At 38.9% G+C, this 26667-nt stretch overlaps 2 protein-coding genes and 1 non-coding gene across 8 annotated transcripts in view; 2 read left to right on the forward strand and 1 right to left on the reverse strand.

The window, feature by feature from the left end:
- Pisd (phosphatidylserine decarboxylase) overlaps positions 1 to 26667 on the forward strand; it is a 121629-nt gene that overhangs the window by 70712 nt on the left and 24250 nt on the right. The window contains exon 9 of one of the 6 annotated variants that reach the window (XM_078039570.1): positions 42 to 3617. The exons of the other annotated variants lie outside the window; for them this stretch is intronic. Coding sequence (XP_077895696.1) covers positions 42 to 91 — 50 coding nt within the window. The 3' untranslated portion in view covers positions 92 to 3617. Of the gene's footprint in view, positions 1 to 41; positions 3618 to 26667 lie in introns of those variants that run through there. 6 annotated transcript variants of the gene reach the window in all.
- Positions 1 to 26667, reverse strand: part of Sfi1 (SFI1 centrin binding protein) — a 71441-nt gene that overhangs the window by 19969 nt on the left and 24805 nt on the right. The window contains 9 exon segments of the mRNA XM_021719836.3: positions 2592 to 2722; positions 7813 to 7879; positions 9640 to 9737; positions 10963 to 11055; positions 12004 to 12074; positions 14031 to 14192; positions 15601 to 15757; positions 22701 to 22803; positions 25394 to 25511. Of these exon segments, the coding sequence (XP_021575511.2) occupies positions 2592 to 2722; positions 7813 to 7879; positions 9640 to 9737; positions 10963 to 11055; positions 12004 to 12074; positions 14031 to 14192; positions 15601 to 15757; positions 22701 to 22803; positions 25394 to 25511 (1000 nt within the window).
- On the forward strand, positions 3319 to 3437 carry LOC120892122 (small nucleolar RNA SNORA26). Its single transcript, XR_005736779.1, has one exon. It is a non-coding gene; the product is annotated as a small nucleolar RNA SNORA26 (small nucleolar RNA).

The following is a 26667-nucleotide window of genomic DNA, read 5'->3' on the forward strand; positions in this document are numbered from 1 at the left end:
CTCTCTCTCTCCTCTCTCACTCTCTCTTTAAAAAAAAAAAGATTTCAAGAATAAAATTGAAGGACTTGCCATCTGGTTTCAAAAAATATGAAGATACAGTAGTCAAGAGAGTATGAATGATAATGACATAAGGATAAACAAACAGATAAGTACAACAGAAATTTCAGAAATAGATGAAAATTTATGTGGCAATTCAGTAGCAAAAAAAACCTGTAAAAATATCTTGATGGAATGCTGATTATCCATGTGCATAATTTGTGAAAATGCATCAAACAACTTGAAATCTGTGCCTTTCACTGTATATAAATTTTGTATCAATTTTTATAAAAGGTAAGCTAGTTTTGTCTCAGTATACTTTACTGAAAGACTAATAGATCATAATTTTAGTTATAATTTATGAGATTCTAAGACATACCTAACAAAAGATAAATATTTTTTTAACTTATTTGCTAAACTCCAAACCAATGCTATAAACATTTATCTACCCTGGCAGTTACAGGTCAAACTAATTATGAGGGCTAGAGGGATTGTTTCTATTTTGTGCAGATCACTCTGCTTGTATTTTACATATATTATCCCATTTAGTTTTCATGACAAACTATGAGACAGGGACTAGTATCAAACCATCTCCACTTTTTATTTGAGGACACTGAGACTCGAGTATGAATGACTGCCAAGGGTCACAGGTGGCAGAGCAAAGGTCTGAACTCAGGCCTGATTGACTACTTGCTAGTCAGACTCCCAAATCCTCAGCTCCCTCACAAACCAGGAAGGCAAGTACCTGAAAACTTAAGTTTTCTAAAAAGTCCAACCATCAAGAACTGTACAAAACCTAGATCAGGCCTTAACTGTCCTTCAAGTCTCCTGGCTACTCCCTGCCTCCAATTCACTCTCCAGCCTTGGTCTCCAGTAATAGCTCTAACATCACTCAAGCCTGCTCCCCAGCAAAATTCCTTTTAGAGGTTCCTCTTGACCTTTTGGAAAGTACCCTAAAAAATTTAGTCCCCATAGCATGTAAAATACAAAAAAGCAAGAGAACCAAGTATAACAAATTATTAGTACTAATGCCATTTCTCAAATGGATCTTCTACCATTCTGGTACCAATACAGGAACTAGGTAAAGGTGAATCCACTCTATCTACAAGATAAGGGTAGAGACAAGACTTGTCCTCTTTCAGTTTTTATTCCCACGGCCACTCCCTAAAAACATTCCTTTGGCCTTTGTACTCAGGAGCCCCATAGTTCTGGAGGATCCTTTCAAACTAGCACCTGGAATCCACCAAACTCAAGATCACCACCGAACTTTCCCATTGAGCGTACACCCTGTCACCTCTCCATTCTAAGATGATGTACACTGTACTCAGGGTAATCTCCAAAACTGTCACCAGCCCAAATATCTGTCCATCATGTGTCTATAGGACCAGTCCAATCCACAGTTTGGCCTTTCTCATTTTGTGACTCCAGTCATTGATCTTCACCCTCCTAATTCACAGGAAGCCTTCCCGAAGTACTTTCATGTTCCCCAGTCACCTTAACACCAATTCTCAGCTCTAGGATTTGTGGTCTGACATAATTTGGACTGATCTATTCTCTTATTTTTCAATTGTTACTTATGTATCAGCCTTATCATAAGAATTTAAAGCTCCTACAAAGTCATCAGAAAGACCTTTCTCTTGATCAAGTGAAATTACCTGGACTTTGGAATACATGTGGATTTAAAACCTTATCTCTGATTGTGTCATTTATCATTCTGAACCTGTTCTTTCAGGGTTACTATAAGAAGGAAATTAATGAAAATAAGTCGTCATAAGTGGAATGAGCTTATATATATATATTTTCTTTCTTCCATCATATAATGCCCACACAGTGGCTGACACACAGTTAGCAATTAATGATTTCTTCATCATACTCTACCAACATGCAGTGAGGACCTGCTACAGGTAACTTTGTCTCTGTGGTGCTAAAAAGATGTAGCTCTGATCCTTGGCCATTCCAGTTTTGTTGATGACTATAATGTCAGACTTCAAAAAGCCAGCTTGCAGAACAGGAACTAAATATTTCAGGGAAATTATACTCAAGAATGCCTGCTAAGCAATGCAAGGTCCCACCACACTCTGATCCAGAAAGCTAATGGGAGACTTTTTTTTTTTAAAGAGAGGGTGAGAGAATTTTTTAATATTTATTTATTTATTTATTTATTGGTTTTCGGCGGACACAACGTCTTTTGTTTGTATGTGGTGCTGAGGATCGAACCCGGGCCGCACACATGCCAGGTGAGCGCGCTACCGCTTGAGCCACATCCCTAGCCCTAATGGGAGACTTTAATCAAACTCTCAGCAGCATGAAAGGAGGATAGGAACATAAAACACAGGCTATTTTTTAAAGCACTTGAAAAAGTTTTCTCAGTGGAGATACTGGCTGTCTATTCCCGCTACAAAAAAAAAAAATCAATAAGCTCACATTACTGAAAATTCAGGAAAAACCAGTGGCTTGGGGTTTGGGAGGCTTAGAAGCAAAGCAAATGGGCTGTGTGGTCAACATAGTTAGATGTGAGTGCCCAACCTGGTGCAGAGAAGAGTTGTAGGGTATACCTGTGAAAACGTGCTGCTCTTGTGTTGAGGATACTTTCCTGCTGGTGCCGTCTCCAGAGTCTACTCCATGTGTGGAAGAGAGTAGGCAGAATTCTCTTTTGGAAATGACTGTCTGCTCTGGCCTGCAGGAGCTAACATAAAATAATAAATGTCTTTTGCTTTGCTTTCTCTACACCCCCACAACAAATGACCTTCTATATCATATTCTTGAAAGATTCCTTCCTATACCACAAAATTGAGAAAAAGTTAAAAATCATGTTTGATATCTGCCAATAAGCTAGATAGAAAAGTAAAATATGACAGCTGAAATCTATTCACTTCTTTAATGACACATGGCCTGAGCATCTCTTCATATATATAAACACAAATATATATATATATACACACACATATATATTTAGATCAATATGCATATATACATACACACATGTGCATATTCATGTATATATTTCCCCTAATGTTTAAGAGATTTTCACACCCATTACCTGTTTTATTGTCTGTCAGCATTTAACTCAAATGTGTATGGATTTTTTGAGCCTTAAAAATGTCATTAGGGGGCTGGGGATGTGGCTCAAGTGGTAGCGCACTCGCCTGGCATGCGTGCAGCCCGGGTTCGATCCTCAGCACCACATACAAAAAAAGATGTTGTGCCTGCCAAAAACTAAAAAAAAAAAAATAAATATTAAAATTCTCTCTCTCTCTCTCTTTAAAAAAAAAATGTCATTAGGTGCCCTTTTAAGGTTGATGCAGTGCTATAAGAGGCTAACACTGAAGGGTAAAGGAAACCTTTATAAAACACAGAGAAGAGACTACAAAAGTCTTTGAATACTGCCTGCAGTTACAGCTAAAAGAAAGAAAAAAGATGTCATTAGGCCAAGCATAATGTTGCAGGCCTATAATCCCAGTAACTCTAGAAGCTGAGGCAGGATGATTGCAAGTTTGAGGCCAGCCTCAGCAAAGTGAGGCCCTAAGCAACTTAGTGAAACCATGCCTCAAAATTAAAAAAAAAAAAAAAAAATTAAAAAAGGGCTGAGGATATAGCTCAGTAAAGTGCCTCTGGGTTTAATACCTTAAAAAACAACCAACCAGGGTTGTGGCTCAGTGGTAGAGTGCTGGCCTAGCATGCGTGAGGCACTGGGTTCGATCCTCAGAACCACATGAATGTAAAATAAAGATACTATGTCCACCTAAAACTAAAAAATAAATATTAAAAAAACAAACAAAAAAATCAACCAACCAACAAAGCCCTTTGTCATATTTGTTTTAAATATACATACTTCTTTCTAACCCTATAGTATGTCTTAACTTTTCTGTATTATATATTTGTCATACAGATTCTTTTTTTTGGCGGGGGGTGGGGTGAGGTGGGGGGAATTGAACCCAGTGGCACTTAACCACTGAGGCACTTTTTTTTTTTTAATTTTTTTTTTAATATTTATTTTTTAGTTCTCGGCGGACACAACATCTTTGTTGGTATGTGGTGCTGAGGATCGAACCCAGGCCGCACGCATGCAAGGCGAGCACATCCCCAGCCCTGAGGCACTTTTTATATTTTATTTAGAGACAGGGTCTCATTGAGTTGCTTAGGGCCTCATTAAGTTGTTGAAGCTGGCTTTGAACTCGCAAACCTTCTGCCTCAGCCTCCCGAGGCACTTTGACTATAGGTGTGTACCACCATGTCCCACTCATACAGATTCTTTAACATTTCATGTAATTAAGAAAGGCTATCATTTCACTGATATATCAGTAGCAAAATAGACACTGACTTAAGAATCTGTATGTATCCAAGATCCAAAATTTTGGGGGAGAAAGACATATGAATGTAGAGGAGGCCATTAAAATATGGCTTCAAATTCTTTGATCCTCCTTCATTGAGAGAATTGGCCAATGTTCCCTCTCCTTGATTCTGGGTGGGATATTGACTGCTTTTTCCACTTTAACCACAAGAGCACAGTGAAAGTGACACCAGGTAACTCCTGGGCTACATGAAGAGCCACACATCTTCTGTCTTGTTTACTGGAAAACTTAATTTTGAAGCCCTGATATCTGATAATCCTGAGACCACCATGCTGTGAGGAAGTTCATGTGTGGTCTTGCACCATGGCCATAAACTGACACTCTCTGGTTAACACTCCCAGTTGAGCCCAGTGTTTTAGTCATGTCAATCAATGAACCAGAGGCATGTGAAGAAACTTGTATATGATTCTTAACTTTTGCCATTTGAATCTTCCCAGTTGAGGCTCCAGTAATCATGGAGCAGTAACCAGCCATTCTTATTATGTCTTTTTTCAATTTATGAGCATTAGAATCCTTAAGCATAACAAAATGGTGCTTGCTATATGCCACAGAGTTTGGGGGAACTTTTTTTTTAGTGATAATCAGAACATTGTGTGTGTGTGTGTGTGTGTGTGTGTGTATGAATACATGGGTACACATACTCCTACCCATACAGAGGAAAAATTAGATTTATTCACCAAATGTCATTATAACAGGCAAGCTTATGAGTTCTTTATTTTTCCTCTTTGTCTTTGTGCACTTTTAAAACTTTCTATTGTATTGATACATTGCTTTTATTTTTACTTTTTATTATGATACTTTGAAACATAAACAAAAGTAGAACCAAAAGTTTAATGAATCCCCAGGAACCTGTCTTCCAACTTCAACAATTAACATTTTGCCATTCTGTATGTACTACTTTCTAAAAAGAAAAAAACCCACAATAAATAATATTTTTATCTTTTCCTAAAATAGAACAAATGTGCTTGTGGGATATATAAACTATGCCATTCAGATTGTTAGCTAAAGGTTTTTAAAGGCAATCAAACCGTGCTCTTACTACTTTTTGGACCTGTCTTCAAACTCTGCCTTCAAAAGCAGGGCAAGTTAGAACAGTAAGAGAGGAAAGAATGCTGACCCTTGACTTTCTACCTGTGCTTGGCCCCAGGGTCAAGGAAAGATCCTATTCTGGAAAGGAAATAAAGAGATCATTAAATTTCTACCTGGAATAAACCCAATCTTTCCACCCTGGCACTCAAGTCATTTTCTAAAAGGCCTAGAAACATTCTGTTGACCTTGCATTAAATACACTTAAGAGAATAAACACCAATGTCTTTCAGAAACAGCCACATAATCCAAAGAGTGCAGTAACTCTAAACATTTTCTATGTATGGAAGGCAAGGTAACACAAAACAAAACAATCTATGTCCTGGATTAGTACCATCCAAACTCCCAGAAAAAAAGAGGATACTTGGGAAAAACTCTTACATGATCAATGGCACCTCATGCATTATTTGTGCATTCATTTATCCACACATTAGCACATATTCTATGCAGAGCACTGTGGTCAAGATGAGAGACATACTATACCCCCAAGGAGCTAACAGGCTGGCAGGAGAGAGGGGCCAGAAACAACTGTGCAATGACAAACTACACAAGTTGGTGGGGTTGGGAGTGTGGAAGAGAGGGAAACATCTGACCTAGAAGGATAGTGAGGCACAGAGAACTACAGGTATAGTGAGAGGCAAGCATGTGCACAGGTCATTCGGGAATGAATGGCAACTCAATTGGCCAGAGTGCAGCTGTGAAGGAAGACTGGTAATGCAAAGGAGAGACAGAAATAGAGAAAAGCTTGTATGCCTTGCTAAAAACTGTATTCTATCCCAAAACCATGGGGAGCCAGCCAAAAACTTGAGATTCACATGTGAGACTAGCAGCAGATGGAGATGGGGGTGGGGAGGGCAATACAAAAAGTTTGGTTTGTGTCTTCCTCTGATTCACTGCCAAGGTCAGCCAAAGGGGTCTTTCTGAGGAGAGGGTAAGAAGCATTTAAACCTAGGGGCACTTAACCATTGAGCCACATCCAGCCCTTGATGTATTTTTTACTTTTGAGACAAGGTCTCACTACATTTTTTATTATTTATTTATTTTTGTTTTTTAAAGAGAGAGTTAGAGAGGAGAGAGAGAGAGAGAGAGAGAGAGAGAGAGAGAGAGAGAGAGAGAGAGAGAGAGAGAGAGAATTTTTAATATTTATTCTTTAGTTCTCGGCGGACACAACATCTTTGTTGGTATGTGGTGCTGAGGATTGAACCCGGGCTGCACGCATGCCAGGCGAGCGCGCTACCGCTTGAGCCACATCCCCAGCCTCACTATATTTTTTAGGGTCTCACTATGTTGCTGAGGCTGACCTTGAATTTGCAATCTTCCTACCTCAGCCTCCAAAAATTGGTGGGATTACAGGCAAGTGCCAGGTTGTGCCTGCCTAAGAAGGGCCCTTTTCATGCAGATATTATTAACTAAACAAACATCCCCGAGTCTGAATGTAAACTTGAAATTCTTCTCAATACTGAGATTCAGTATTCCAAACAGCTACTCCTAATCATTAGACCCAGCACTGAGATCGCACTCACATGCCACATTGGCACTAATTTGTAAGCCTGTGAGAACAAGAATTCTGCCTCCTTTGTATCATAATTGTATCTTCAGTACTTTGCAGTGTCGGAGGCACTTTTTTTTTTTCTACAGAAAGTATTTCCTGCCAGGTGTGGTGGTACATGCCTATAATCCTAGCAACTCGGAAGGCTGAGGCAGGAGGATCTCAAGTTCAAGGACAGCCTCAGGAACTTAGCAAGACCCTGTCTCAAAATAAAAAATAAAAAGGTCTGTGGATATAGCTTAGTGGGAAAACACCCCTGTATTCAATCTTCAGTACCCAGTACTGCAAAAAAAAAAAAAGGTTGCTTTTTTAAGTATTAGGAATGGAATTGGTAAAGATGTAAATGGCTCACAAGAGCTCACTGATTTTTAAGAAAAACCTGCATTTTTGTAGTAGATGAAAGAATGGAGTTATGTAACAATAATGGAGTTATGGAGCCGGGCGCGGTGGTGCACACTTGTAATCCCAGTGGAGGCTGAGGCAGGAGGATCATGAGTTCAAAGGCAGCCTCAGCAACAGCGAGGAACTAAGCAACTCAGTGAGACCCTGTCTCCAAATAAAATACCAAATAGGGCTGGGGATGTGGCTCTGTAGTTGAGTGCCCCCGAGTTCAATTCCCAGTACCAAAAAAATAAAAATAAAACAAAACAATGGTGGAAACTGAAGGAAATACCTTTGAGCTTTTTACATCACTTTCTCCTCCAAATCATAACAAGATTTCAAGGTGTAAGCATTTTCCAAACCCAAGAATGTAAGAGTAGAGCTATTTGCTATTAAAGTACTCCATACCTGCTTGTATCTTTTCTTCTGCATATACTGTAACCATAATTTTATATACTTGCGCAGCAATGTTACCCTGAAATCAAACACAGAATACCAAGGTACTATCAATTCATACTTTTGGATTTCAGGTTTTTAAAATTCTGTTTTATTTTTAAGTCAGGTGAATCCAGGTTCAGTTAGTTCTCGGGAGGTATAAACGCACACTACAAATTTACCAGTTTCATTCCAGAAGAGAAGGACATAAGAACCAGACACCTAACATGAAACCTGTCAACTCTGATTGGATTCTTGCTTAAAAATGCTCCAAGCCTAGTGTTATAGTTTAAATGTGGTGTCCCCCAAAAGCTCATGTGTGAGATAATACAAGAAGGTTTTAAGGAGAACCTTCTTCAATCTTATTTGAACTCATGATCCTCCTGCCTCAGTTAATCAGTTAATTAATCCCTGGCGGAGTTAATTGAGTGGTAATTAGAGGCAAGTAGGGTGTGGCTGGAGGAAGTGGTCCACTGGGGGTAGGGTTATGGGCTACATATTTTGTATCTGGAGAGTAGAGTCTCACTATGCTTCCTGATCACCATGATGTGAGCTGCTTCCCTCTGCTACACTCTCCCGCCATGATGTTCAGTTTCACCTCGAGCCCTGAGGAATGCAGCTGGCCTTCTATGGACTAACACCTCTGAAACCATGGGCCCTCAAACTTTTCTTCCTTTACAGTTGTTCTGGTCAGATCTTTTAGTCACAGCAGCAAAAAAGCTGACTAAAACACCTGGGAATATAGTTCAATGGCGCAGTGTCTGCTCAGCATGTATAAGGACATGAGTTTGATCCCTAGCAACAAGAATAAATAATTTAAAATGTTCCAGAACTGGACCTATAACAATGCAAATTATTGTGAGGAAGGGAGGGAGAGAAAGGGAAGAAAAAGATATTGAACATAGCAAACATTTCTGACAGGAAGAAAGTTAATAATGGCTACCTCTGAGGAATTAAGAATTAAGTTACAGGAAGGGGAACAAGCAACTTTTTTTGGTACTAGGGATTGAACCCAGGGGCATTTAATCACCAACCCAAATTTCCAGCCCCCCCACCTTTTTTTTTTTTTTTTTTACAGTTGTTGATGTATCTTTATTTCATTTATTTATTTGTTTTTATATGTTGTGCTGAAAATCAAACCCGGTGCCTCACACATGCTAGGCAAGTGCTCTACCACTGAGCCATAACCCCAGTCCTTTTTTTTTTTTAATATTTTATTTAGAGACAGGGTCTTGCTGAGTTGCTAAGTGCCTCAATAAGTGGCTTTGAACTTGTGTTCCTCCTGCCTCAGCCTCCCAAACTGCTGGGATTACAGGTGTGAGCCTGTAATTTTACATTTCTATACTTCCTTCTACACATTCTGAATTTTCCTCACAGATATGGTACTTTTATTTATTTTTATATTTATTTAACTGAATGACTAGCTCTAGAATACTGAGGACTCCCTGTACCTTCAAGACTGAGCCACAAACAGCTACTGGCCTGACTCTTTAACACTACCGGTACATAAATTCCAAGACGTGAACATCATAATGCCTGAAAGACTAAGGCAGTAAGCAACCAGGCACATACCTCAAACTAAGGGCCAAGGCCCAGTACAAAATATCTCTATTCTACTTCTCACTTGATCAGCCAAAAGCAACATGAAAATTCAGGAATCACTGGTTTACAACATGGCCTTTGGCCCTTAAAAGGTCTGTCTATAGCACTAACTTACAACAGGGTGAGTGATCACTCCTGGAAAACTGTTAAGAATCATAAGATGTCTGTGAGAGGCAGAAGTTGAAACCAGAGTCCTACCTGTAGTGACCCCAGGCTGCAAGCAGTAAGGAATGCTGCTCTTTTTCCTCCTTTTGCTCAATCTGAGACTGCCAGAGGTTCCAGAATCTGCGTAGCAGCTAAGGTAAAACAGGGGGAAAATGAAAGTTTACTACAGTGAAAAGTAAAAATGATCACTCTTTATCTATTAGTGAGTGAATCCTTACTACAATAAACCCCTGAGTTGCCCCCAAACAGGTATTACCTAAATGTGGAACAGCAAACACACATGAGCTTTCAAAATAATTATGGTTGAGCTATGGAGCTATTCTTGACCAATATAAAAGTCAAAGGGGTGGTTCTTTCAGTCTGTGGAAATTTGGATGAAGAAGTTTTTCCTAGTCATGGCTTCATGGAAGGTGAAACCATTTTAAAGTCACTTTAGAAATTAAAACTAATTTGGGGCAGAGGATGTGGCTCAAATGGTAGTGCGCTCGCCTGGCATGTGTGAGGCACTGGGTTCGATCCTCAGCACCACATAAAAAAATAAAATAAAGATATTGTGTCCACCTAAAACTAAAAATAAATAAATATTTTTTTAAAAAGAAATTAAAACTAATTTATCACATATTACTACCTAGAAGTAGTCTTGCAAAAATGTTTTAATTTCCAATGATTCAAGCCCTTAGACCCAACTTTTAGTTTATAGAAAGTTGTTAGAATAAAATGACTTCAAAAGGAAGCAATCAACAGCCAGGTACCATGGCACATGCCTGTAATCCCAGCAACTCAGGAGGCTGAGGCAGGAGAATCCTAAATTCAAGGCCAGCCTCAGCAATTTAGTGAAGTTCTGTCTCAAATTAAAAAATATAAAGGGCTAGGGATTGGGGATATAGCTCAGTTGGTACAGTGCTTGCCTTGCATGCACAAGGCCTAAGTTTAATCCCCAGCACCATGACACCACCACCACCAAAATAAAAGAGGGCTAGGGAAATAATCAGTTAAAATGAGAATAAGGAATGCTTTACAAAATAACTGGACAATATTTTTAAAAAGCCAGTCATTTTTAAGAAAAAGTATACATTATGCTAAATGAAATAAGCCATTCACAAAAGTTAATGCAGATACTGAATGATACAGACATTAAGATTTGAAGTCTAAGGGCTGGGGATATAGCTCAGTGATAAAGCACTTGCCTACCATGCACAAAGCCCTAGGCTTAATCCAGCACTGGGGGAAAAAAGACTTTTGGAGTATAAAATCTGGAAAAATCTCTTGGCACATATGTTAAAGGGGTATGGCGGGGTGGAGGGAGGATAAATTAACTATCAGAAGAGTTCCCTTCATATAGAAGATAACCCTCACCATGATGTCATGCTGCCGGTAAGCAAGATTCCTTCTTATTCGCTGGAGGTGGGCACAGGTCACATTGTCTTTTAAGGCTCTAAAGCAAAAATACTATGCAAAAAAGAAAGGACACAAGTGATTACACAGAATCAGTAAAGTCTTAGAAATAAGCATAGACAAAGGAAGCCAGTCCCAGAATCAGGGTGTAAAAAGCTCTGCAAGTGCTACTCAGGATTGCTCCATTTCCCTGAGAGTTTCCTTGCTTTGAAATTCAACAGACAGCCTAATACAAGCCAGCCTGCACTGCAGGAACTCAGTAGTATTGGTTAGCCCACTGCCTACTGCCTCATCTCCGACCAGGAAGATCCCCAAGACCCACATGAGAATTTCAGAGATAAAGATCAAACATCAGCTTTTCTCTCTCAAAGCAAAAAAAGAGATTTTTTTTTTTTTTTGCCTATGGTAGTTTTTTGTTTGTTTTTATGCCACATAAGGGTCAGTTCTTACATTTATATAATTATAAATATAATTTTGCTAGAGTGGGGTAGAAGGAATCCTTGGAGAGAAGGGGGTTTGGGGTAAGGGCAGGATATCCAGTTCTTGCTCACATCACTGCCCTACCTTGGGATTTTGTTTTCTGTGACAGAAGAGAAGTTAAGGGTTTTAATTATGTGTTCTATGAAAACTGAAGGGCTTCTTAAAGTCTTTGAAGACCACTTCATGTGGTAAGGGTGGGAGAGAGGAACTGGGTACCACAGAAACTCACTACCCAGATCTTGCTTCAAGCTCAGCATTGCATCTGTTACAGGTTAGTCTTCTGCCACTAAAGAAGGATCAGATCATATAAAAACCCCCAGGACTAGACCACTGAATCCCTCTGACCCTATACCATTATCTTCTTGATCCAAAATGCAAACAGGGATACCCCCAATGAAAAAAATGGTTTCATGACTAAAGCTAAGCTAGTGGGAAACTGGTTGCACTCGGTAAGCCAAAGTTAGTTAGGGTCCCTGGGTGGAGACTTCAGAGTAGAACCATACCAGGCTGCTTTGCTCTTACCAGCAGGCTGCGCCGGTGGTACCCTTCTGCTGCTTCACACTGAGCAGCTTCTTCTGCACACAGCAGCATGTCTGCCAAGAAGTTAAGGCCTCTAGTCTCAACAAGGTTCATACCCTGCACATCCACCTAAAAGGTCATGGCTGCAGGGGTAATAAGCCTACCAGGTGGGATAATATCCACCTCTGTCTTCTGATGACCCAAGAAAACAGTAGAAAAGGGGAATCATATGAGTTCTTTATCAAACAGCTGGCCTTGTTACCTTCCCCCTTGGATGCCCACTTGATAAGAGGCAAAAGGTACCAGAGATAAATTACCACTGATTTCAAAATCACCATAGCAGAAGCAGAACCTGCTCCTTCTCTGAATTTTTTTTTTTTTTTTTTTTTTTTTTAGATTTAGGTGGACAGAATCTCTTTATTTTATTTTTATGTGTTGCTGAGGATCAAATCCAGTGCCCCATGCATGCTAGGCGAGCACTCTATCACTGAGCCACAACCCCAGTCCCCTCCTCTGTATTCTGTTTTGGTGTAAAGATCCAGTTAGATGTTTGAGCTAAAAACCTTGGAGCTATTTTCAAAGCTTTTCTCCTCCCACTCCCCCAATCTACTCAGCTGCTGCACCCATCTGCTCTCCTCCTAGGTCTCTCCTCTCCATTCCCTGCCATTCTGCCCCAGCAATTCATGTGACTTATCCCTCATATAACTGGTTAAATGTGACTCTTCACAACACTGATTTCCTTGGGCTAGCTAGCATTTCTCCTCCAATCCAGAACTGTCCTTCCTAAAGCCCAATCTAACTATCACTTGTCTTCATGAAAACCTTCATAGGCTACCCATGGCCATTGGAAAAAACACATAGGCACTGAACACCAGAGGTCTACAGCCTGGTTCCTCAGCACAGTCCCGCTCACAACTCACTACAGATTCTTGAATGCTCTTCCTCACCTGTAAGCCATGTAAATGCCATTTCCTTCCACCTGAAATGCCCTTTTCTCAACTATTCTACTAGAAGACCAAGAACTGATACAAATCTTTGACAGCACTTATCTTACCATATTGTCCAGACCCATTTTCCTGTCTATTTTCCCTAATAAACAATGAACTACTGTGAGTCTTAGAGTTTTCCCATATCCAAGCACTTAGGCACAAGTTTAAAACAAAGCTAGACTTTGATGAACAAACAAATGTGTGGATGAACATCCAAAATATTGAAAATTCTCATATTGGGCACACACTATGGTGGGGATAGTGATTAAGAACATGTGCACAGGAGTAAAAATCTAGGTTCTGCCAAAGACTTACCATACTATGAAAATCACTTAGCCTCCCTGAATATGTTTCCTAACCTATAAATGGAGATGGTGATACCTACACCATAGGATTGCTAAAAGGATTGAGAAGATAATGCATAATGCTCCACAAAGCAAAAGCTAAATACATGGAAACTATGCTCATAAAAATGGTGTCATCAAGAAATACACAGCTATGGCTATTTCTACCATCTAATGGCTAGAAAAAAGCAATGAGCAAGGTGTGATGGCACATACTTGTAATCCCAGCAACTCAGGAGGCTGAGGCAGGAAGATGGCAAGCTCAAAGCCAACCTCAGCAACTTACCAAGTCCCTAAGCAACTTAGTGGGACCCCGTTTCAAAATAAGAAATAAAAAGGTTAAAGAGTTGGGAACGTAGCTCAGTGGTTAAGTGCCTGTGGGTTCAATTCCCAGCAACCACCATCATCATCATCTAAAGAAAAAAAGCAGTGAAATGATTACAGAAAAAAATAATAGGACAATAGGATTACCTGGGAGGGGGGGTGGCTATAAAAAGGGAAGCAAACAGGACTGCTAACAATGTTCTATTTGTTTGTATGTATAGTCTCAGTTTTAAAAGTTTTTAAAAGGTCAACAGAGATAAAACTGGCTTAAATTGTTTGGTAGATACTTTCGCCTTACATGTATACACATGGTGCTGAGCTCAGGCTGGTCTGGCTGAGGTGGCAGGCAGGCCTGAGTGGCTGAAAAGGATACAGTGTTTCCAGTGTGTGAAGGCCCTTCTCAGGGCCATCCTCTTGGCCAGTTCCTCCACCAGGGCCTGGTGGGCATACAAGTTCTGCCTCTGCTCCCAGGCCCACTGCCAGTCACAGAAGTATATCTGGAGCACAGTGACATGGTAGAATTGCTCTGCCATTTCTGCAACAGAGAAATAACATAGGTGCTGCTCTTCCCAGATGTGATATGAGCTGAAAGTATCTGTAAGATGAACTGAAACCTGCTACTAGCAGAAAGCAAGGATTTAAGGCTGCTCCTATAAAGAATCCTTTAAGTTTTTTTAGGCTGGAGGTATATAGTTCAGTGGTTCAGCACCAAAAATAAAAAAGCTCGTTAAACATTAGGAATCTCTGAACTATCTCTGCTCTCTCTAAGGAAAGAAAAAGATCTCTGATTTTAGGGAAGAAGGATCAATAAAATCTACTCAAGTAGATTTTAATGAGGCTTCTCATTAGCTACTGATGTATAGGAATGATGCTTTTAAAGAGGACTTTGTTTTACTTTTGCCACTACACAGATTCCTCCAGGATAGAAATCAGGGACCTAGTCAATGACACATAACTTTGGTCACCATGTTGGGAAAAGTTTTCAGCCAGGCTGATCCTAGTCAAACTCCTTTTACACTAATCACGCAATGGCCTAATAAGCTGAAGCCCAGGAACTGGAAAGCAGTCTGTCCCGATATTCAAGTGTCATAGTTGGAAGCAGGAAGATGGCAAGTTCAAAGCTAACCTCAGCAACTTAGTATTAGTCTGTAGCTAAACACAGTCCACCTTCCAGCACTAACTATTCCAGTGCTCATCTATCATTATTTTCAAAGGACATGGTAAAACCTTCCCAGAGACAGGGCTGGCAGCCTACATTTTTGCAGGGAGGCTTGGGTGAAAGCAGGAGAGCCTAACCCAGTGTCCAGCACAGTGCTTGACTTACTTCTATGTAAACTCAATGAATAAGTACAAAAAGTGTACTAGTGATCACATTTCGATATGTATTTCTTCTAAAATTAATTGGTGAAATAAACCATAAAAATAGTATCCAAAAAACTCAACATCATAACTCACACACATTTGTACAACTGAGGACATACAAAAATAATCCAAGAATCTATCAACAGAATGAATGACTAAGAAAATTAAGGTAAGTTATTCTATAATTAAAAAAATAACATTCATGATGACATGATAACATTCATTTTTGACATGGAACCACGTCAAAAAAAAGCACAATACAAAATTGTAGGTACATCATATTAATCCCAATATTAATAACACTATTTGAAATAAAATACATGTATTAATCACAATAATTAAAACCACATATGAATAAAGTATATGCACAGAAGGTCAAAAGGAAATAAATGTGAATTGAGAATGATGTATTTTGTCCTTGATCTTCTTTCACCAAAATTTGTAGAACATAGTTATATTTCTTTTTCGTAAAGAATCAATGGCAGCAGGAAGTAGAGTGATCACATTTCGATGTGTTATTACTTCTAAAACTAATTGGTGACCAGACTCTCTATTTTGAGAGCCTGGGGCTCCCTACTTACTGTTCTGCTGTCTCTTCACTCTGCGCATAAGTAGGTATTCAATCCAGGCCTTCAGTGATGTTCGTTTTTGCCAGCACTGATGGTGTCGCACTGCAGAGACCATCTTCTGACTCTCCCTCTGACGATGAAGAAGCTGTTTCCGCCATCTTGACCAAGTCTGAAAACCAGACAAAAGAAAACAATCAAAGGAGAGACTGACCTGGGCAAGGTGATGATGCCTATAACCTCAACAATGTGGGAGGCTGTAGGCAGAAGAATCTCAAGTTCCAGGCCAGCTTGTGCAACTTAGCAAAATCCTGTCTCAATAAAAAAATTAAAATGGCTGGAGATACAGATTAGTGGTAGAACACTTGCCTAGCAAGTGCAATGCCCTGAGTTCAATCCCCAGTACTGAAAGAGAGAGGGTGTTGAGGACAGTGGGGAAGTACAGATGATTTGGGGTAGGGGACACAACACAAAATAGAAACACATTGGAAAGGCTAAAATTAGAAACAAGTGACAATCCCTTAGCAGGATCATAAGTTATGGTAATTTGGGGTGAAAGGTCTTTATTTACTTATTTTTATTATTCATTTTTTTTTGGTACCAGGTGTGCTTAACAACTGAGCCACATCCCTAGCCCTTTTTTGGGGGGTGGGAGTTGGGAGAGTGTCTCACTAAGCTGCTTAGGGCCTTGCTAAGTTGCTGAGGCTAGTAAAACTTGTGATCCTCCTATCTCAGCCCCATGTATCACTAGCATTAAATGCATGAACCACCATGTCTGGCTGAAAGTGTTTAGGGGACAGACAGATGACAATGGTGGAAACACAAAGTTAAGAGAATAATTTATAAAAATGAGCCCACTGTGCTGACCCCCATATGCTTTCTTTGCCAAAAAGCAATTCACCTGCAGCCCTGCCTAGCCTAAGTGGACAGGATAAGTCAAATTCCTCAGCAAACTGAGGCAGGTACAAAGGTCAGGCAGTCAGTATAGGTAATGAATGATGGGGGTCAAGAGAGTGACAACTAGTTATCAAACAGAGAACAATGGGTTGTTAACGGTCAACCTTCGAGATTGGTCAACCTCTGCAATCAATTGAGCTCCTTGGCACTCTGAGTTGCTAACAATTAACCTCCATGCTGCTGCTCCCAGTCACGTATACAGGGAAGAAAGAGAAGACAACAACTAAAGAGGGGGATTCTGGGGTCTATAAGAAAGCAAGTCGCACCCCCTCCCATAGACACCCAGCTCTGGGGATCTTCTCTTCAGAGATACCTGTCTCTATCCCTCCCATTTCTTAAATAAAACTTGCTCTCTATGCTTGCTTCAGTGTCTCTCGGGTGTTGAATCTTCAACACTGGGGTCCAAGAACCGGTTCCCAGTCTGTACTGGGATCAAAGATCAAAAGGATCTTTCAGAAATGCATTCTGGCTGCACATGGTGGCATATACCTGTAATCCCAGTGACTCCGGAGGCTAAGGAATACTGCAAGTTTGAGGCCAACCTCAGCAACTCAGGGAGACCCTCAGTAACTTAGTATTCAGTGGTAAAAGCAATGATTTAATAAATTATTCTCTTGATCCTCAGCCACTCCCCCACCAAACATTGTTTCCAGAAAGTTACTATTTGTGAATTAAAAAAAAAAAAAAAAAAAAAGGTCAGGCATGGTGGCATGTATAGAAAGATTGCTTGAGCCAGGAGCTTAGACCAGCCTGGACAACATAACAAGACCCCATCTCAACAAACAAAAACACCAAAAAAACAAACGAAACAGAATAATAAAAATCAACAAGTACACAAGCAGCAGGTATAATCCAAGGGGTGATAAAATTAACTAACTTTATCTTCCCTGGTGTATTCCTCTATATGAATATAACAGCCAGCATGTTTCTGTTGTTGTTTTGCTCTGGTTATCACATCACTTAAATCTCCTATAACAATGAACTTTTTCTCTTTTATGCCACTTATCTATTAGAGAAACCAATTCATTTATCCTATAAAATGTCCCATATATTGAATTTGAATTACTCTCTCCTTAAATATCTTTTAACTTGTTCTTCTGACCCCTAGATTTCCTACAAAGTGTTAGATTTGTGTTGGGCTTGTTTGGAGTCATGTTCAATTCTGGCAGAAAAACACTTCATGAATGTGGATGGGTATTCCCAATTACACTGTATCATAAGGCACATGTTTCTAGCTGTCACCTTGTAGCAATGCTGAGGTTCTTCAGGCTTCAGAAGGTCTGAGGTCTCCATTATGTTTCCCAACATCCTTTGACCTGCAACCTAGATCTGCATCCCCATGAGGAGTGGCAAAACAGGAGTTTTCTATTTCTAATATGCCTGCTACATTTATTAAATGGAATTTTATAAAGAAGTTGTCTAACTAACTATTTAGTTTCTTGGTTAATATAGATTGTACAAGAAAGGTGGGATATATGCTTAAATCTCATGTTTTCAATTCAAATAGTATTTCAAAGTTGCCACAGTGGTATATTTGTTGCTCAATTTTACCTTTTTGGGGGGACCAGTGATTGAACCCAGGGGTGCTTAACCACTGAGCCACATTTCCAGCCCCCTTTGTAATATTACTTTTTTTTAGTTGCAGATGGACACAATACCTTTATTTTTATGTTGTGCTAAGGCTAAAACCCAGTGCCTCATACGTGCTAGGCAAGCACCCTACCACTGAGCAACAACCCCAGCCCCCAGGCCTTTTTTAGTTTATTTATTTATTTTTATGTGGTGCTGAGGATCAAACCTGGCACCTCGCACGTGCTAGGTGAGTGCTCTATCACTGAGCCACAACCAGAGCCCCATTTTTTTTTAAGAGAGAAGAGAAAGAGAGAATTTTTTAAATATTTATTTTTTAGTTTTTTGGTGGATACAACATCTTTATTTTATTTTTATGTGGTGCTGAGGATCCAACCCAGCGCCCCTTGCATGTCAGGCGAGCACATTACCACTTGAGCCACATCCTCAGTCCCCATTTTTAATATTTTATTTAGAGACAGGGTTTCATTGAGTTACTTAGGACCTTGCTAAGTTGCTGAGGCTGGCTTTGAACTTGTGATCTTCCTGCCTTAGCCTCCCAAGCTGCTGTGATTATAGGCATGGGCCACCACATCAATTTCACTTTTTCATAGCTGTTCCACATCTGGGATGATGGGACACAATGGGCTAATTTTGTTGCCTTCATTAACTTTCAAAGAGTTGAGTTAATGCCCTAATGACTCAAAATAATGATGAATTTTTTAAAAAAATCATTTTGAATGCATGAATTTTAGGATATATTTCTCAATCCATTGCAGGCATTTTTTTTTTTAATGTCCCAATTTTTCTTAAACTCATGGGCTTCAAATTGGCTCTCACTGGCTCCTGAATCCTTCCAACACAACCTTACTTAAGCTTTTGTTAATTTCCTTTTTTTTTTTTTTTTTTTGTACCAGGGATTAACTCAAGGGCACTCAACCACTGAGCCACATCCCCAGCCCTATTTTGTATTTTATTTAGAGACAGGGTCTCTCACTGAGTTGCTTAGCACCTCACTTTTGCTGAGGCTGGCTTTGAACTCGCAATCTTCCTGCCTTAGCCTCTGGAGTTGCTATATTATAGGCATGAGCCACCACGCCTAGCTGATAACATACTATATCCAAGCTTTATTTTTTCTATTTCCTGCCTGAGACTTAGAATCATCTATTTCTCAAATAGCCCTTGTGCCTTTTAGCAAGAAATAGAGGCCACAACTTGGGCACAGAAGATACTAAATGCTACATTCTTGCCACTGTTTCTAAGTCTTTTCAGTAAAAACATTTACAAATACTTTTTAAAGATAAAATAAAACCATGGGGGGTTGGGGTTGTGGCTCCAAGGAAGAGTGCTTGTCTAGCATATATGAGGATGCACTGGGTTTGATTCTCAACACTGCATATAAATAAATGAATAAAATAAAGGTCCATCAACATCTAAAAAAAATTTTAAAAAATGAAACCATGGGTCCAAACTGATATTTGTATTTCCCAATTACAGATTATAGGGCTCTTTATTTAATTTATTTTATCCCTGTATCTTTTCTTTTGCACTAAAAATTCTGAGTCCTAATGACAGTGTCATAGTTATTTGCTTCATCTCCTGATGTGGCTATAATAGTTTCAACATAACAATTCCAAGCCTGCTAATAACAATAAGAACACTGAACACATTTTCAGATTGCTTAGCAGTCTTTTTTGCTTCCTCAGAATCCATTCCAATAGGAATGAACAGGCAAACTATGTACCATGATTATTTTCTGCCACAAACTCCATGTTTGCTTTATTTTTGCTTTTCAATTATGTAAAATGTTTAAATGTTAAAAGTATGTAACAAAGTTAATTCAGGAGGTACTCTTCCTTCTCCTATATGTAACTTTTTTTTTTTTTTTGGTACTGGGATTGAAGCCAGGGGTGCATTAACACTAAGTACTCAGCCCTTTTTAAATTTTATTTTGAGACAGTGTTTCAATAAATTGCTTAGGGCCTTGCTAAATTGCTCAGGCTGGCTTTGATCTTGCAATCTTCTGCCTTATCCTCCCAGGTCACTGGGATTACAGGAAAGTACCACCATGCCCAAGTTCTAAGTAACCATGATGACTGCCCTAGCCTAGTTTATAGAGATGTTGTTAAAGATTAAGAAAAATGACTTAAGGGTAAGTGCTTGGTAAAACCATGTAATATTTATAGATACAAGGCATTATTACATATAATCCACACAATGAAGTCCACTCTTAGAGACTCATCTAGTTTTTTAGTCTATGTCAACAAAGTTCCTTGATTACTCACATTTTTCACTTGCTGACTCAAAATGAGTTTTTCCTTCCAGTACTATGAACCAAACACTGGGGCACTTTACCACAAAGCTATACCCCCAGATCTTTATATATACATATGTGTGTGTGTGTGTGTATATAAATACATATATATATACACATAATATATGTATACACATATATGTATAGTTTTTCAAAAAAATTTTGGGTAGATGGACACAATATCTTAATTTATTTTTCTGTGGCACTCAGGATCAAACCCAGTGCCTCACACATGTAAGGTCAACCACTGGGCTACAAGCCCAGCCCATATATATTTTTTTTCTTTTTTAATTTTGAGCCAGGGTCTTGCCAAGTTGCCCAAGCTTCCCTTGAACTTGGTATCCTCCTGCCTATGTCTCCTGAGTCATTGGGATTACAGGCACAAATCACCATGAATGACCTCAGAATGACTTTTGACAGTTTATATAAAGTTAAATTCAACCTCAAACCCAATCTCAACATCTTATCACTAAAAATATTCAATCAATTCTGTAATTGCAAACTTTGAAGACTACTGCAAATGTTCTGAGCAAAGTAGGATGAGCAGACTGAGTTTATGGCCTCTCAAAGTGGGTATCTGAAAGGAACACTCAATACAGTTGCCTATCAATGACAAAATCAGTCTCATTATGCTCCTATGTTTACAACAATTTCCATTTGTCAGTTCCATCTCCCTCCTGAGATTATAGGTCTCATAAGAACAACATAGCATGATGGTTCAGAGAATAGCTTTGCAATTTAATTTGGGTTAAATCCTGGTTCTGACCTTTGTTATGTATATGAAACTGGTTCAAGTTATTTAATCTGCTTAGTTTTTTCAATAATAATACAGGGTTTAAGGAAAAAGAATTATGAAAATCAACTAAGATAATGATGTAAAGCACTCAATCCAGGGCCTTGCTCAAATAAGATCACAACAAAAGTTATTGTGGATTAGGGTTTAGATCAGTGGTAGAGTACTTGTGCATATGTGAGGACTTAGGTTCAATCCCTGGCACTCCAGGAATAAAATAAAAATAAAAAGTTATTGTTGCTGCGGCTACTATAATTATTATTGGCAAGAGCTGTATCTCTTTATTCCTTGCAATTGACTTGAAAGATATTAGGAGGGCTGGGGTTGTGGCTCATCGGTAGAGCGCTCACCTCGCAAGTGCGAGATTCTGGGTTCGATCCTCAGCACCACATAAAATAAATAAGTGAAAAAAGGTATTTTGTCCAACTACAACTAAAAAATAAATATTAAAAAAAAAAGATATTAGGAATTCATGGGTCAGCAAGCTTTTCCTTAAAAGGTCTTTGTAAGGTATATGGTTTCTGCTGCAATTACTCAACTCTTGTCTGTTCTTGTAGCCTCAAAGTATACACATGATACATGAAATAATGGGTGTAGTGGCATTCCAATAAATCTTTATTTACAAAATCAGAAAGCAGGCCAAATTTGGCTTATCTAGATGACTGTATATACTACCTCCTCCCTCCCATATGCTGGGGATTGAACCAACGGCCCACACATGCTAAGTATGTGCTCTGCCACTTAACTACACACACAGTCTTGTATATGCTATTCGGTGCGTCATCTGTATATACTTGTACAGACTATGCAATATGTTGTCAGATTAAAAAGATACTGCTCCTACATTTAGTAACAGATATATTTTTTCCTACTCCCTGTTCTATTTTCTATAACTGACTTGGCAACCTTAAAAAATACCCAGCAGATATAAAAAAGTGATAATTTCAGAGACACCAAATGTAATAAAAAGTTTTACCACACCATAGTTTAGGTACAATTCTTAGTCCTTTATAACTGACCAAAACCTAGTGACTGCCCAAAAAGAAACCCCTGAGACAAACAAAAATGAAAAGGAACATGAATTTCTTTTTGGCTTAATTTCTTTTCTGCCTGCATTACTTTCCAATTAGCTGTAGAAAAACTGTAATGAGGAAATAAGAGTACACTGCTGTTTCTTTAAATAGTTTGTAACTAATTCATAAACCCCCTTCAGTTCCATATTTACCAGAAACTCTCAAAAACCATGGGCATCACACCTGGGACAAGCCTCTGTGTGTTTCTAATAGCAGTACTTTTCTGTTGAAAAGCTCAGCCTTCCATACTACTTCTGTTACCCACCTTCTCCTCAGCCCCCTGAGCTGACCTCCCAGCAACGGGCTACAGCAGAATGGCTTCCTATTGGAAGTCTTACCCTGCCCTTTCTGTGTATGAGGCTTAACAACACAGAAAGAGGACACCAAAACCCAAGTTTGCTGAACTCACCTGTAGCTGGAGGCACAAGGCCCTGTGCTTTATAGCTGTGGCATGAAGAACCTGGCTCATGTAGGCCTGTCCTAGGTGCCATCTCCACTTGCTCCACCACACCCTGGAAGAGCAAATTGAAGACAGAAGTGAGAAAAAAAAAACACCCAGAAAAGAGAAAGGCCATCATAGACTAGGCCGCTCACTCTCAGCTCAAGTACCTTTCCTTCATAGTGCCATCTCTAAACTGATGCCTACTAGATCCACTACAAAAACAAAACAAAACAAAAAAACCTACAATAACAATAATCAAGAAACATTCTAGAGTTGCCCATGTGGAAACTGATGATACCTAAAATCATATCCAGCTTTAGGCACTACAGACTTCCTCTGGCCTACACAGTTTATTTTCTAAAACCTTGAATTATTGTCAACATTTTTAAAATGAGGATCTAGGTACAGTGGCACATGGCTGAAACCCCACTGACTCAGGAGGCAGAGGAGGCAGGAGGATGGCAGTTTGAGGACAGCCTCAGCAACTTAGAGAGAACCTGATTTAAAATAAAAAATAAGCTGGACGTGGTGGAGCACACCTAAAATCCCAGAGATTTGGGAGGCAGAGGTAGAAGGATTATAAGTATGAGGCCCGCCTCAGCAACTTAGTGAGGCTATAAGCAACTTAACAAGACCCTGTCTCAAAATAAAAAGCAAAACAGGGTGGGGATGTGGATCAGTGCTTAAGCACCCCTGAGTTCAATCCCTAGCATGTATGCATGAATTAATTAATGAGCTGGGGTGTGTGGCTCAGTGGTAGAATACCCCTGGATTTAATCTATAGTACTGCAACAAATAAATGAATAAAACAAAAATTGAAAAAAAATTCAGAAGATTTTACTGAATAAGTTGCACAAAAAAATGGCTTTTAGATTTCCAGTCTTCCTGGATCCCATCCCTTCCTACTGCTCTAGCCAGGTTTTCATTTCTGGATTGGGTTTTTTCCTACCTTTTTTTGGTGGTCCTAGGGATTGAACACAGGGCCTTATGCATGCTAGGCCAGCACTCTACCAATTGAACACATTGCCAGCCCCTCCTTATTTTCTAATTTGCAGAAGGAAAACAGTCTTTGAGAAATTGAGAGTTTGCAACCTCTGCTTTACAGAAACAAATTGCTGGCCTGATCACTCTACCCACAAAGACCTCTCCTTTCTCCTAAACAAGATCATGCTAATGAATATTTATGACAAAATCGCTAGCTAATTCATTTTTAGGAATTTAAAAAATTATAAGGGTATGGAGAAGGAGGGAGGCATGAACCAAAATTGATTTCCATGGATGTATGAGTTTGTCTGGATGAATCAAAATACTATGCAAAGCCATAAAGCTCTAATTAAAAAAAAATCTGGGCTGGGGCTGGTTCATCCCTCTTTTTGTCTAGCTTATTCTACTTCATAATTATTACTTCAAACAGCAAGTTTTGTAGCATGATTTTTTCCTTCTTTATACATACAAATACATATTTATACATATTCCTTCTTAGCTACATATAAATAAAATAAAGGTCTATCAAACTATATATATAGTTATAGTTGATAGATAAATATATATAGTTATAGTTATAGTTGATAAATAAATAAAATAAAGGTCTATCAACTATAACTATATATATTTAAGTTATGTCAAAAAAAAAAAACTTTAAGGAATTACAAGTTCCCTGAACATAGCCCCAGCACCAGTATAGTCCCAGAATATTTTAAGCCCTCAATAAATATACATTAAGTAAATAAATTGATTGCATAAAATATATTCTCCATAGATTCAAGTAGAACTGCATACTATTTCAAAATACTGAATAAATTTAAAATAAATTATGTTATTATTATGTTATTTCTATTTAAATAATTTTTTTATGTCCACTGATGTTCTGGACACTGCTAACTACTTTAAAAATATTACTTTATTTATTCTCAATGGCAACCTTGAAAGACACTCAATGCCACGTAGGCCTATTTCACAGGCAAGGAATCAGAGACTTGGAGAAGTGAAGTGACCCAATAATATATGCTGGAAAGGGTTACAAATCCAAGTCAGTGTAGTTGCAAAGCTATCCATGCTATATTTAGTGCCCAGTTTTTCTGGGCAGATGCTGAGCTTTTAGTATACTACCATTCAGGACCCAAAGAACCATCAGAGACAATATATAGGGGAATTAGTCTCATTATAAAGTAGCTCATTGGTACACATATCACAACTACTTCATGTTCTTCCAGTGTGTCCAAAATGCTGATGTGATGCAATGAAGAGCAGTAGTTAAAGCAAGGGTGGGTGAGCCTTAGTTTTACCAATTATAACTTATGAGTTCAGACAAGTTACTCAACCTTCCTGAGTCTTATAGTTTATGATGAGAATTAAATGAGATACTTTACCTTAAAAAATTAACATACATACTAACTTAACACAGGGTTTCTTTAAATTATTTTTTAAGGTCATCATTAAACAACATCTGTTGAACATAAGGTTTATAACAGAGTAATGTACTCAATAAGTATTTATTGTGATTATAAGGAATCATGTGATTAATCTTTATAGTTGAACAAGTTATCAATACATATTTATTAGGCATAAGCTGTATTCAAAACATTTTTTAAGGTGGGTTAAAGAAGCATGTTGAGGTAAAATAATGGCTGTTAATCTGTAGGGTAATTGAGCATACTCACCGTAAGATACTCTGCTGCCTAAACTCCAGAGCAGTGGTCTGCATCTGCAATTTGGTCCTACGAACAACCACATAGATCAACCAGGACTTCCAGGCTTGTCGCATCTTTTGCTTTGCATCTAGACATAGAGATGTTTTTTATGTTTTATTTTATTTTTGGTGCTGAGGATTGATCCCAGGGGCACTTAACCAGCGGTGAGCCATATCTTCACTCCCTTTTTTTGAGACAGGGCCTTGCAAAATTGCTTAGGACCTCACTAAATTGCTGAGGCTGGTCTAGAACATGCAAACCTCTTGTCTCAGCCTTCCGAGTGACTGGGATTACAGGTGTGCATCACCACACTCAGCGAGAGATAGATGTTTTTTAAAGGGCTGACAGAAGATGCATTACTCTGGGTTACAATGAAAGCTCACAGGTGCTCTGTACTCATCCAGTCTTTGAATAGTCAAATCCCTACAGCCTTCAGATGCCCCCTGCTGGAAATGTTGTGAAGTGGTACAAAATTAAAAGGACTCAAAACAAAAACAAAGATGGCAAGTACAAAGCATTTACAGGAAAACCAACATACTGAACTGTTCAGAAATCCTTCACTCTAAAATTTCTTAGTTTAAATAAATATATTTTCTATAGTATTTATAGATGAAATGATGTGAATAAACAGACAGCAAAAAAAGGGAGCTCCACAGGGATAGGAGATGCAAGGGCTCACAGTTCTCCTAGTAAATTCTACTTCCATTATGAAAGCCATCACTAATGAAGTAAATTTTTTTTGCTTTATGGAACATAATGGAGAAAATAAAATTACTAGTTTTTGAACATTCTCCAAAATGTGGCCAGGAATACTAAAGATATATTGTATATTTCAAATCAAAATATGAAGGAGATTTTAACATCTCTCTTCCTTGTGCTCATCCCAGACCTCAGGATTCAGCATACTTGGGGTAATGAGGACTAGTATGGTACTGAGGTCTAGAGTCTGGGCTCAAGAAAGATAAGCGGGATTTCTTAAAATTTTATTTGGGGGGTGGTGTCCTGGGGATTGAAAGTGCCCAGTAGCACTCTACCACTGAGCTACATCCTCAGCTCTATTTTTTATTTGAGAAAGAGTCTCATTAAGTTCCTTAGGACCTTGCTAAGTTGATGAGGTGGGCCTTGAACTTTCCATCTTCCTGCAACAGATTCCCAAACTGCTGGAAATACAGGTATGCACCACTGTGCCCAACTAAAGATGGGTTTCATTACTGATTTTTTTTCAATACTGATTTTTTTCATTT

The sequence above is a fragment of the Ictidomys tridecemlineatus genome, chromosome 2 (genome assembly GCF_052094955.1).
Source record: "Ictidomys tridecemlineatus isolate mIctTri1 chromosome 2, mIctTri1.hap1, whole genome shotgun sequence".
Taxonomy (NCBI): domain Eukaryota; kingdom Metazoa; phylum Chordata; class Mammalia; order Rodentia; family Sciuridae; genus Ictidomys; species Ictidomys tridecemlineatus.